The 12,089-nt window shown below is 36.4% G+C and overlaps 2 protein-coding genes across 10 annotated transcripts in view; both read right to left on the bottom strand.

Annotated features, from left to right (window-relative positions):
* The window catches only part of LOC127450890 (zinc finger protein 62 homolog), a 37,432-nt gene extending 33,413 nt beyond the window's left edge, over window positions 1–4,019 (bottom strand). For 3 of the 8 annotated variants that reach the window (XR_007899038.1, XR_007899037.1, XM_051715342.1), the window contains exon 1: window positions 3,472–4,019. Coding sequence is in view for 6 of the 8 variants with exons in the window: in XM_051715342.1 (XP_051571302.1) it covers window positions 3,472–3,697 (226 nt within the window). In the remaining 2 variants the exon portion in view is untranslated. The remainder of the gene's footprint in view (window positions 1–3,471) is intronic. The other 5 variants (XM_051715343.1, XM_051715344.1, XM_051715345.1 and 2 more) reach the window with 5 other exon arrangements.
* Window positions 4,020–6,111: 2,092 nt separating this feature from the next.
* Window positions 6,112–11,589, bottom strand: LOC127450895 (uncharacterized). Of its 2 annotated transcripts, XM_051715353.1 has the most exons (3): window positions 11,454–11,589; window positions 10,966–11,176; window positions 6,112–6,924 (listed from the first exon to the last, which is right to left on the bottom strand). In XM_051715353.1, the coding sequence occupies exons 2-3, from the start codon at window positions 11,153–11,155 to the stop codon at window positions 6,209–6,211; spliced, it is 906 nt and encodes a 301-aa protein (XP_051571313.1). In that variant the 5' UTR covers window positions 11,156–11,176; window positions 11,454–11,589; the 3' UTR covers window positions 6,112–6,208. The 2 variants fall into 2 exon arrangements, with proteins under 2 accessions (XP_051571313.1, XP_051571314.1); XM_051715354.1 differs by lacking the exons at window positions 10,966–11,176; window positions 11,454–11,589 and adding an exon at window positions 9,710–10,938.
* Between the last annotated feature and the right edge of the window lie 500 nt (window positions 11,590–12,089).

Here is a 12,089-nt window from a genome sequence, read left to right as displayed (position 1 = left end):
ACTGGCTGTTAAAGGAATAGTTCAACCATAAAATTCTCTCATCATTTACTCACTCTCATGCCGTCCCAGATGTGTATGACTTTCTTTCTTCTGCTGAACACAAATTAAGATTTTTAGAAGAATATTTCAGCTCTGTAGGTCCTTACAATGCAAGTGAATGTTGTCAAGACCTTTGTAGCTCGAAAAATCACATAAAGAAAACGTAAAACTAATCCATAATACTCCAGTGGTTTAATCCATATCTTCAGAAGTTATATAATAGTGGTGTGGGTGAGAAACAGATCAATATTTAATTCCTTTTTTTATTCTAAATATCCACTTTCACATTCAATTTTACATCTGAATGTCACATGTGGTACCTGTTTTGTTTCACTTTGACATCTGAAATTTAAAGTGAAGATTTAGAGTAAAAAAGGATTAAATATTGATCTGTTTCTCACATGCACCTATTATGTCGCTTCTGAGATATGGATTCAACCACTGGAGTCATATGGATTACTTTTATGTTTCCTTTATGTGATTTTTAGAGCTACAAATGTCTGATCACCATTCACTTGCATTGTATGGACTTACAGAGCTGAGATATTTTTCAAAAAAATCTTTGTTTGTGTTCTGTTTCATTTTTCTTTTTAAAAATTTTCACTTTCATTTTGGGGTGAACTATCCATTTAAGGCAAAGGAAACTACTTTCAATAATCTAAAATTTGATGTTTTTTTTTTTTTTTTTTTTGTCTGTCATAGCATAATTCCCATACTGTCATTTGTGTCATTTCATAGTTCTGATGATTATACTATTAAGGCAAATAAAGAATAAGTAGGTGTATCCAAACATCTGACTGGTGCTGTAAACTGAAGGTGTCAAATTGATTGAGGTGCTTAATGAGTTATTTGTTAATTAAGTAAACAAATATCTGCCCTCGCACCAAACATAAGTAACCAAATAAATGCCCAGACAAAATTGTTTCCATGGCAACCACTGATCTGCAAAATGACCAGTTAAAGGAATATTCTCGGTTCAATACAAGTTAAGCTCAATGGACAGAATTTGTGCCACAATTCTGATTATAATTTCAACTTGTCCCTCCTTATCTTTAAAAAAAAGAAGAAAAGAAAAAGAAGCTAAATTCTGACTTTAAACCCTCTAAATTTTTTTCCTATTCACTTCCACTGTACGTGCCTCAATGTTACCTCGATCTTTGCTTTTTTTAAAGAACAGGAGGGACGAGTATGCATATTTTTGTGTGTGTAAATCTACATTATACCACACATGCTGACGATTTACTTGTATTGAACCCGGAATATTCCTTTCATTCATTCATTCAAACTATAAAATCATAATAAATCAATATGGGGAGTAGGGGTGTAACGGTTCTCTATATAAAACCGAACCATACGGTTCGCCACCCATGGTTCGAGAAGCATTGGCACCATGGTCGGTTCACCTCACGTTTAATGACGCATCTGGAGCACAAGTTTTGGTCAAGAAAACAAAGCGTCAAACAGGCACAGTTACAACCTCCGCTAATGCACCTGAATGGATCTGTAAATGGATACGCTCCACTTGTGTTTCACGCGGGTCAACTGGATGAAATCACTGTTCTGCAAGAGTTGTGTGTAGTTGAAAATGGCAAGTGGAGAAAACGAAATGCTGATAGAGAAGTCCCCTGCATTTCTCCTTTCTGGGAACATTTTCTTTTTGCAGTCCATTACAACAGCGATGGTTAAAAGACGTTTAAAAAACAGGCACTGTTTGCAGACACCACTCGACACGAGGGCTGTATACTGGTAATATATGTCAATAATGTGCATGAGGGTTTGTTGAAAACGCATGAGGGTTTATTCCTGTTTTCTTGAGCCGCTGTAATCTATCACGAGCTTCAATAATGCACTTTGCTTAATGGCATTAAGATGCCGTTATAGTAATACATTGATACATGATTAATCATTTATGCCGACATCACCCAGGGAAAGAGCCGCAGGTGAGCTGAAACTGTACACACTCCCTTCCATTTTTAATCAGGCACTCAGTGCGAATTCGGACAGACATGAAACAATAACTAAAGTGCTTGGGGTGTTCATGTGGGATTTCCATGTACGATTAAAATACTCAAGCAGCATTATCACAACATCCCTTCTCGTGTGCATTCTAATAGCAAGTTTATTCCTTTATATGATGTACAGCTTCCGAATATTGAATATGTTGAGATGAGTTTGAAGTGCACTTTATGTTGATGCATGTAGCATATTAGTGCAGGTATTAAGTTAAAATGTTGATTTAGTAATTAGAGAATTTTTTTTGTTTTTTTTAGTTAAGGACCCTGACAAAAATTAACCATGGTTTTACTATAGTAATATTGTAGTGACCATGACTGCTGTCACCATGGTTTTCTGAACAGAAATCATGGTTTTGATACAATTAACAATCATAACAGTAATACTGTAGTTTCTCTATATAGTAACCATGATTTTACTATATATTGTAACCATGACAGTAACCATGTTTATATTGTGGTTACTATGATTTTCCTACAAATGCCATGGTTAAACTATGGCTACTGTTGTAAAACAATGATTGTTATTTACGGGCAAACCTGTTGAAGTGTTTGACAAATAGATTATTCTTTGTATTTGGCAGTAATATATATATATATATATATATATATATATATATATATATATATATACACACACACACACACACACACACACACACACACAGTACTGTGCAAAGGTTTTAGGCACTTGGGAAAAATGTTGCATTGTGAGGATGTCTTCAAAAATAATGACATAAACTGTTTTCATTTATCAATTAACATCATACAAAGTCCAGTAAACATAAAAAAAATCTAAATCAATATTTGGTGTGACCACCTTTGCCTTTAAAACAGCCCCAATTCTCCTAGGTACACCTGGACACAGTTTTTCTTGGTTGCTGGCAGATAGGATGTATCAAGCTTCTATTTCGGCTGTTTCAGTTGCTTCTGTCTCTTTATGTAATCTCAGACTGACACGATGTTCAGTGGGGGGCTCTGTGGGGGCCATGACATCTGTTGCAGGGCTCCCTGTTCTTCTGTTCTTTTCTATTTGCAAAAGAAATGTTTGGGAGTCTAAAATGTATTTTTCCTATTGACACACTAAAGCTGAAGATATAAATAACCATCTTAAGACAAATGTTTTTGTGAAACATCTTAAGTGCCTAAAACTTTTGCACAGTACTGTGTGTGTATGTGCATATATGTATATATATATATATATATATATATATATATATATATATATATATATATTTAACTAAGCAAATACTGAACCGTAGCGAAACCGTGATACAAACCGAACCGTGAGAAATTCGAACCGTTACACCCCTAACGGGAAGTAAGAATCTTTCTATCACCCTGTTTAACTTTTTTGATGACAGTGGTGGCTAATGCCAATTTCCCACAGTGCAATTATTTGTAAGGTAAGTAAACAAACCGCTGCCTCCGACAGCACATTTTCTAGGCAGGGACATTATACCGCTCGACTCGATGAGATTCTCGGTCTCCTTCAGTCTTCGTCTCAGGTACTCGTTGTCTTTCTGTACGCTGTCCAGCTCTTTCTCATACTGCAGGACTGTTCCGCCGACCATGTCCATGATTTCATTGAGCGCCGCCATCAGGCGCTCCGTCAGAAACGTGTTTATGATCTGAAGCTTTGTCATTTTGCTGTTCGTTAGCAGAAAACACAGTTATATTATTTTCGGCCTGATAGGAGTAGGAAAACGTAAACACTCTTCCTTGTGGTCATATGACCGGGTGCGTGTGTAAACAGAAATGAACTGGCCACTAACTGCGGTAATTCAGCGCCGACCAACGGAGAGGAGTAGTAAGTACGGGAAGCGCTGTTTCCGCTGCCCTCCGCAACCAACCTGTTATTGGGTAATTGTGGTATTAACACATATGTTGTAATGTGTTAATATGTTTTATGCGGCTTTACTGTAACAATTCCTCGCTTTTTGTCATTGTAACCATATCCAAAATTCCCTATATTTCTGACTATTATACAATCACCATAATCTTCTTTAAAGGAATATTCCGGGTTCAGTACAAGTTAAGCTCAATCGACAGCATTTGTGGCATAATGTCGATTACCACAAAAATTATTTCAACTCATCCCTCCTTTTCTTTAAAAAAACGCAAAAATCTGGATTACAGTGAGGCACTTACAATGGAAGTGAATGAGGCCAACTTTTGGAGGGTGTAAAGGCAGAAATTTTAAGTTTATAATTTTATAAAAGCACTTACATGAATTATTCTGTTAAAACTTGTGTATTATTTGAGCTGTAAAGTTGTTTAAATTGTAATTTTTACAGTCGTCTTAGGGTTTGGCTTGTAAATTTTGGCTATAACTTTACACAGAAAAGGTTTGTTAGTGATTTTATCACACTAAAATCCTGTTTACATACATATTATTTATGTCTTGTGTCTATACTTTTGAAGCAGTGAGTATTTTAACGTTCAAAAATTGGCCCCATTCACTTCTATTGTAAGTGCCTCACTGTAATCCAGATTTTTGCAAGTCAAAATAATTTTTTGTGTTAATCAACATTAATGCCACAAATGCTGTCGATTGAGCTTAACTTGTATTGAACCAAGAGTAATCCTTTAAACAGTGTAAACTTCAGAATCTGTCATTTTGATCATTTACTTTGATAATAGTAGTTGCTAACACCAAATTAGCACGTTTTATTCTAGTAACTATAATATTTTGGTTGAAACTATGGTTGCACTGCACTATTTTGTGTTGTTTTCCATCTAATATTCTTAAAACAAGGTATTTACTTGACAAGCAAATGGCATAAGATATTAAGTATTGTTTTCAGAGAAATCTGACTAAATTTCTTATTTGTTATGCTTAAACATCTGCAAATGGGGTAAGAAAAATTAACTTGTTTTACCTTTGAAATAGTTTATTTTTCTAAGCCCTTTGGCAAATAGTTCACTAAATTAGGTTAGATTTCTTTGAAAACAAGACAAGATATCTTATGCCATTTTGCTTGTCAAGTAAATTTATCTTGTTTTAAGAATGTTTAGATAATTTTTTACTGGAAAACAAGACAAATTACCAATTGAGAAAATTATTATTATTATTATTATTATTTTGCAGTGTACCATAGTAGTTTTTGTAATGTCAGTTCAACTGTTTAAAGGTGAAATCCTTTATAATAATGTAAAATAACTAAGAAAGTAACCGAATATACACTCAACAAGCACATTCTTAGGAACACTATGGTCCTAAAAAAGTGCCCAACATGCCATCCACCTCAAGGTTCTATGTGTTGGGCATTCTGAGATGCTATTCTGCTCACTACAATTGTACAGAGGGGTTATCCAAGTTATGGTAGCCTTTCTGTCAGTTTGAACAAGTCTTACCATTCTCTGTTGACCTCTCTCATCAACAAGGCTTTTCCGTCCGCAGAACTGCCACTCACTGAATGTTTTTAGTTTTTCACACCATTCCGAGTAAATTCTAGAGACTGCTGTGCGTAACAATCCCAGGAGATCAGCTGTGCGTAACAATCCCAGGAGATCAGCAGTTACAGAAATACTCGAACCAGCCCGTCTGGCACCAACAATCATGCCACGGTCGAAATTACTGAGATCACATTTTTTCCTAACATTAATCATTTCCTACCTTGTAAGACATGTTTCTCTCATTCTCATTTTGAGAGAATACAAAAACCATGCATCAAATCTTACTAGTGAACTCAAATATTAAGAAAACCTTACAAAGGCGTGCCAAGCTGTAGAAGATGTATTTTAGGCCATGTTTGTAACTGTAACCAATGGGCAAAGGGTGATCTGTGCACAAGAGCTGCAAGGTCTCTGACTGCTTTTCTCAGCCCAGTCCATTTGGGGTTGGTTCTTAAACAACTGGTATAGTAAACCATCATAAAACTGAAGGTTAAACAGCCTCTACATAAAATATGTTATGTGATACAATATAATGTATACCACCCAATGCATCTTGCTGAGGATCAACGGTTAGCAGTGACGCACAACGGACAGTGTCCGTACTGCTGTTACTCTTATCACTTTGAAAGATTAGTTTATTTCCTGCAGGAATAACACAATGGAAGATGAATGTAACCTTTATAAAGGTAGTTGAACAGACTGAGCTGCAGCTGAATTTAATAGAGCACATAAAATACATCAGAGGGCAAATTCCAATGTCAACATTTACCATGTTTCATGCGAAGGTGCTTTAAAAGAGCAGATGTTGTGTACTCTTTCCGACCACGGGATATGATGGCTTTACACATAAGACACACTGCTTTGCTACAATCTCCCTCTTTCAGAGAGAAATACCTCCATACAGGGCTTGATTTGGCTATTGTCCTCTTTTGCATTTCACAGCATTTACTGTTACAGTAGGAACTGTTGGTACATAATATGTTGTGATATGAAAAGTAATGAGGATCTTGAGATAAACCACTATGCTGGGATCCTGTGGGCGGAGCTTCATTGGTATTGATTGTTGGCTGATTCGAGTTATGTACTCTGTAGAGGTCCGCTGTACCTAAAGGCAGGCCTGGACTATGTGATGACCAACTCTGATATGGATCTTCAGTGCTCCTTTCAGAATCGCGTGAACACAAGCCAGAGTTTATGAATTCAGCTTTGACTTTGGTTGAGAAATTACAGTTTATCATCTCATTATCAACAGGACTTGTTTCAGTGTGATCGGCACACTGCGAGTCCTCATTGTCATTAGCTGCAGATTCTTGGTAATTGTTGGCAGAGTACTCAAGTTCTGGTTTTATGTGCGGATGTTGTTCACATTGGCTCTGGTCCTGCTGGATCTCTTCAAGGGATTCTGGTTCCTCATTCTGGCTGAGTATCCATCTGGGCTGCCCAGGGGAGACAGGCTGATAAGACTGCACAGGGGCTGGAAAAAGGGAGCAACATAATTAAATTTACTACATGCAGATAGAAAACTACAAATATATTGCAGAACTGAAGCTACCAGTGGATCTGCAATGAAAGAAAACAGGAAGAACTCGCTTGCGCCTTTTTAAATAAACCCACACGCACATTATTTACATATATTACCAGTATACAGCCCTCGTGTCGAGTGTAAACGTCTTTTAACCATCGCTGTTGTAATTGACTGCAACTACAGCTCCAACAACCTATATACACTGGTGGCCAAAAGTTTGGAATAATATACAGATTTTGCTCTTATGGAAAGAATTTGGTACTTTTACTCACCAAAGTGGCATTCAACTGATCATAATGTATAGTCAGCACATTAATAATTACAATTTGAATTAAACTACTTCAAAGAGTTCTCGTCAAGAAGTCCTCCATATGCAGCAATGACAGCTTTGCAGATCCTTGGTATTCTAGCTGTCAGTTTATCCAGATACTCAGGTGACATTTCACCCTACGCTTCCTGTAGCACTTGCCATAGATGTGACTGTCTTGTCGGGCATTTCTCATGCACCTTACAGTCTAGCTGATCCCACAAAAGCTCAGTGGGGTTAAGATCCATAACACTCTTTTCCAATTATCTGTTGTCCATTGTCTGTATTTCTTTGCCCACTCTAACCTTTTCTTTTTGTTTTTGTTTCAAAAGTGGCTTTTTTTTTTTTGCAATTATTCCCATAAGGCCTGCACCCGAGTCTTCTCTTTACTGTTGTACAAGAAACTGGTGTTGAGCAGGTAGAATTCAATGAAGCTGTCAGCTGAGGACATGTGAGGCGTCTATTTCTCAAACTAGAGACTATGATGTACTTATCCTCTTGTTTAGCTGTACATCTGGGCCTTCCACATCTCTTTCTGTCCATGTTAGAGCCAGCTGTCCTTTGTCTTTGAAGACTGTAGTGTACACCTTTGTATGAAATCTTCAGTTTTTTTTTTTTTTTGGCAATTTCAAGCATTGTATAGCCTTCATTCCTCAAAACAATGATTGACTGATGAGTTTCTAGAAAAAGCTGTTTCTTTTTTGCCATTTTTTTACCTTAAGACATGCCAGTCTATTGCATACTGTGGACAACTCAAAAACAAAGACAATGTTAAACTTCATTTAATGAACCAAATAGCTTTCAACTGTGTTTGATATAATGGCAAGTGATTTTCTAGTACCAAATTAGCAATTTAGCATGATTACTCAAGGATAAGGTGTTGGAGTGATGGCTGCTGAAAATGGGGCCTGTCTAAATTTGATAAAAAATAACTTTTTTCAAATAGTGATGGTGCTGGTTTTTACATCAGTAATGTCCTGACTATACTTTGTGATCAGTTGAATGCCACTTTGGTGAATTTAAGTGCCAATTTCCTTCCAAAACAGCAAAATCTGTACATTATTCCAAACTTTTGGCCGTCAGTGTATATTTACTTATTAAGCAGACCTTGATGACGAGCATAGTTCCCTTTCCTGTGTTGACATATTTCCAAAAGACACAACAGTCTGGTTCCGGAAGTAAAAATCCAATTCTTTTTTTTATTATTATTTTATGAATGATTTTATCAATACTTATTTGCTTCAAATCAAAGTTTGTAATGTTGTAATTCACCTTAGAGCTGGTTTGTTTTGTTCATGGTTTAGAACTCAAAAGTTTCAAAGTTTTAGGTTGACAAAACCAGAGAGAACCAAACCGGTTTAGAATGGGTTCAGTGATCTCAAGACGCTCGGTACAAATGTTATATCTGTCAAATAAAGGTTCTTTTTCAGCATGTTTGGTTCCATGAAGAACCTTTATCATCCATGGAACCTTCCTGTTGCACAAAAGGTTCTTTGTAGTGGAAAAAGGTTCTTCAAATGGTTCTTTGGGGAACCAAAAATGATTCTTCTATGGCATTCTTGTGAAGCACCCTTTTTGGAACCTTTTTTTTTTTTTTTTTTTTTTTTTAAAGAGTTTGTCTTCGTGGTTAACCCTGAAGCTCGAGCACATAAATGAGTGACGTTTGCCATCAACAGCCAAAAGAAAAAAATAACTGAATATAATGTGTAATTGAATTTAAAAGGTTCACAATAAGAAGCTTATTCATTTTAAAGCATAAAAATCTATATATTTATTTAGAATGTAAAAGCTTTTATTTTCATTCAAGTTAAAAACCTAAAATAATTTAACTGCAAGCCATGTCACTTTGTGCAATAGTCTACAATATAATTTTAACCAGTAGAATTGTTCAGGTGAAAAGACTCATCACACAATAAATGCATATCCAAACTGTGCGAATCACCTTATGAACACTTCTGCAAACAGTATTTTCTCCAAGGTTCTCAGCATCATGCACTGCATACAGGTACAGTATTTTTTTTTAAATGCAAAGAAACTCAATAATACAATTTTAATGGCTGCTCAAAAGATAAAAGGTTCCCCGAACTCTAGAAAAAAAAACATTTTACAATATCTTAATATCTATATGTCTAAAATATATTATCGTAATGTATACATCAAAATTAATTTAATATACAAATTTCCATTTGAAGCAGTTTAATCTGGAGCAAGAGATCCTCTATGAGCGACTTCATTGCATCAGACTTGTCACTTTACTCACAGCAGATTGATTCCAATCTGTTTGCAATCTGTAACGCAGAATAAAACCTACTCTGGACTCGGAGCAGGTAAGCCGTGTAGTGTAAGTTACTATGGCAATGTACACCGATAAAAAAAAAAACAAGAGACCAAAAAATCTGAGTTTGCTTAAATTAAACTCAAACTTACCTGGGTAGCCATGGAAATGGGCTTTCTGCAACAGGTCTCTGGACTGTACTGTTGACTTGGGCTCCATTGTTGTTTGTAGTATGTATATTGTGGGGTTTTTTTTTTTATTGTTTGGTTTGCTTATATTGCCATTATTAATGGTAGTAACTCAATTGCTTGACACAGGTTGTCATGTGCTGTCAACATGGCAGTGCCCATGAGGGGGCGATCTGCTCCATGTAAAATTAAACAGCTTTTATTGGGTTACTGATATCACTGGAATCAGGGGCGTACTGGCCATAGGGAGAACCGGTACTTTTCCTGGTGGGCCGGCCGTGAAACAGCGCCGCGATATGCCAAAGGGGACAGGGAAATCCATGCACCTAATTTAAATTAAATTAAAACAATAGGCTACATGCACATATTATTTGGAGTCCTCCACGTGCATTTTACGATATATGCTCTGTAGGTCCTCATAATGCAAGTGAATGGTGACCAGAAATCAGAAGGTGCAAAAAGGGCAGAAAGGCTGCATAAAAGTAATCCATAAAACTCCACTGGTTAAATCAATATCTTTATAAGTGATCTGACAAGTGTGGGTGAGAAACAGGACAATATTTACATCTAAACATTAAATCTACACTTTCACATTCAGCCTCCTACTAGTAGGGGCTGGTCAAAGGTGGACATTTATAGTTAAAAAATAAATAAATAAAATTAAACACTGATCTGTTTCTCACACTCACCTATCATATTGCATCTGAAGACACTGATTTAACTACAAGAGGCATATGGATTATTTTTATGCTGCCTTTATGTCCTTTTTGGATTCTGAATTCTGGTCACCATTCACTTGCATTGTATGGACCTACAGAGCTTAAATATTCTTCTGAAAATGCGTTCTGCACAAGAAAGAAAGTCATACATGTCTGGGATGACATGCGGGTGAGTAAATGATGAGAGAATTTAAATTTTTGGGTGAACTATCACTTTAATGCTAACAGACATAGGCTAAAAGCCACAAAGCTCCAAGTTATATTTCATTGGGTCTTTATCCCATAGTGTTTTTGCACTATTATTTTCAAGGTGGATGGTACTCCAGGCATCTTCGAATCCCAGATTCCAGATCATGAATCTCGTGGTTCAGCATTTCAGATCCGATGAAAAATGTGGTCACCTATTTTAAACAGTGTACAACAAAAAGATGCACCTCTTTGTGGGAGATACCGCATGGAACGTAACAGTTTTGTTTCAGCACGAGATATAAACCGTCATACCAGTGTTTGTGTGATCAGGGAAGCATCCTGAGTCTCGTAACATTTCTTTCAGCCGTTCATTTTCGCTTCTGATTCGTCCCGTTTCCTCCTCGTACTCCCGAACTGTCTTGCCGACTGTGAACATGATCTCCTTCACCGCTGCCATCAAGCGCTCGGCCATGAAAGTGTTCAGACGGTCCAGTTTAGTCATTTTGCTACTTTATAAAGATCACTGTATTTAAACGACAAAGTAAACAGAATAATTACAGGAACCGGTAATAAACACCCAGACGAAACTGTGAAAGTTTCCTCTTTCAGCAAGCCAACGATTGAATACAGTAGAAGGAACTAAATGTTCTCTAGCCCCATCAACAGGACAGGATGGGACAGAAGTTTTTAATGTAAGCTCTTTTTTTCTAACTATACAATATATTATTTTATTATAATAAAAATATAGCTTCAACCATTTAAAAAACGAATCAAATATGAAATGAGGATCTCATAAACACCTTTCTGCTTATCACAGTTGTCATGCTGGCTCTGGGTTCACAGTGCAACAAATCAAGTCCAAACATCTCTTGGTCCTCAAAATAAATAAAAACTGAAATAAGAAAACCATTACCCCTGAGAAAAATTCTGCAATCAATCCAGTAACAGTTGAGGACTGAATGTAATCACAGTGCATTATTAGTTACGGACCGATATATCAGCCAGGCCAACAATGTGATGGCATTGTAGTTGCTTCTGAGGACAACTGTAGTCCAAGCAGACACACTGGCACAGCAATCTGCCAATAGTAAAATGGCCAAATATTAGCTGATTAATTGGCCTGGCTGATATATCGTCTAGAACTAGTCTAGTTATGAAGTGTGATAAGTTTTAGTTTGTAGGAGCTCCAAGTGTATAACGTAAGAAATATTCATTTAATTCAATGAGAAATTATTTTATTTATGAAAAACCTGTTTTTGGACCACTTTCCATTGTCCTACAGAGTTGCCATATGGCAACGTTTCCCAAATGTTTTTATTCTAAAAGTTTTTTACTTTTGTTAAGAACTATTTTACATCAGAATATCAAATGGGGGCTTTTTTTCTATGCCATTAATAGGACATGATGTGAACCATTTAAAAATATGCTATGTGTGA

The sequence above is a fragment of the Myxocyprinus asiaticus genome, chromosome 13 (assembly GCF_019703515.2).
Source record: "Myxocyprinus asiaticus isolate MX2 ecotype Aquarium Trade chromosome 13, UBuf_Myxa_2, whole genome shotgun sequence".
Lineage (NCBI taxonomy): Eukaryota > Metazoa > Chordata > Actinopteri > Cypriniformes > Catostomidae > Myxocyprinus > Myxocyprinus asiaticus.
The sequence above is the reverse complement of the archived record's forward strand: the minus strand, read 5'-3'. Positions and strand labels throughout refer to the sequence as shown.

What these genes read in the sequence shown, in the direction of transcription:
- LOC127450895 (XM_051715353.1), bottom strand. Translation starts at nt 11,155, where the DNA reads ATGACTAAACTGGACCGTCTGAACACTTTCATGGCCGAGCGCTTGATG. An exon ending in CCCTGATCACACAAACACTG is followed by an intron (nt 6,925 to 10,965) that starts GTATGACGGTTT and finishes CCCTTTTTCCAG; the next exon opens with CCCCTGTGCAGTCTTATCAG.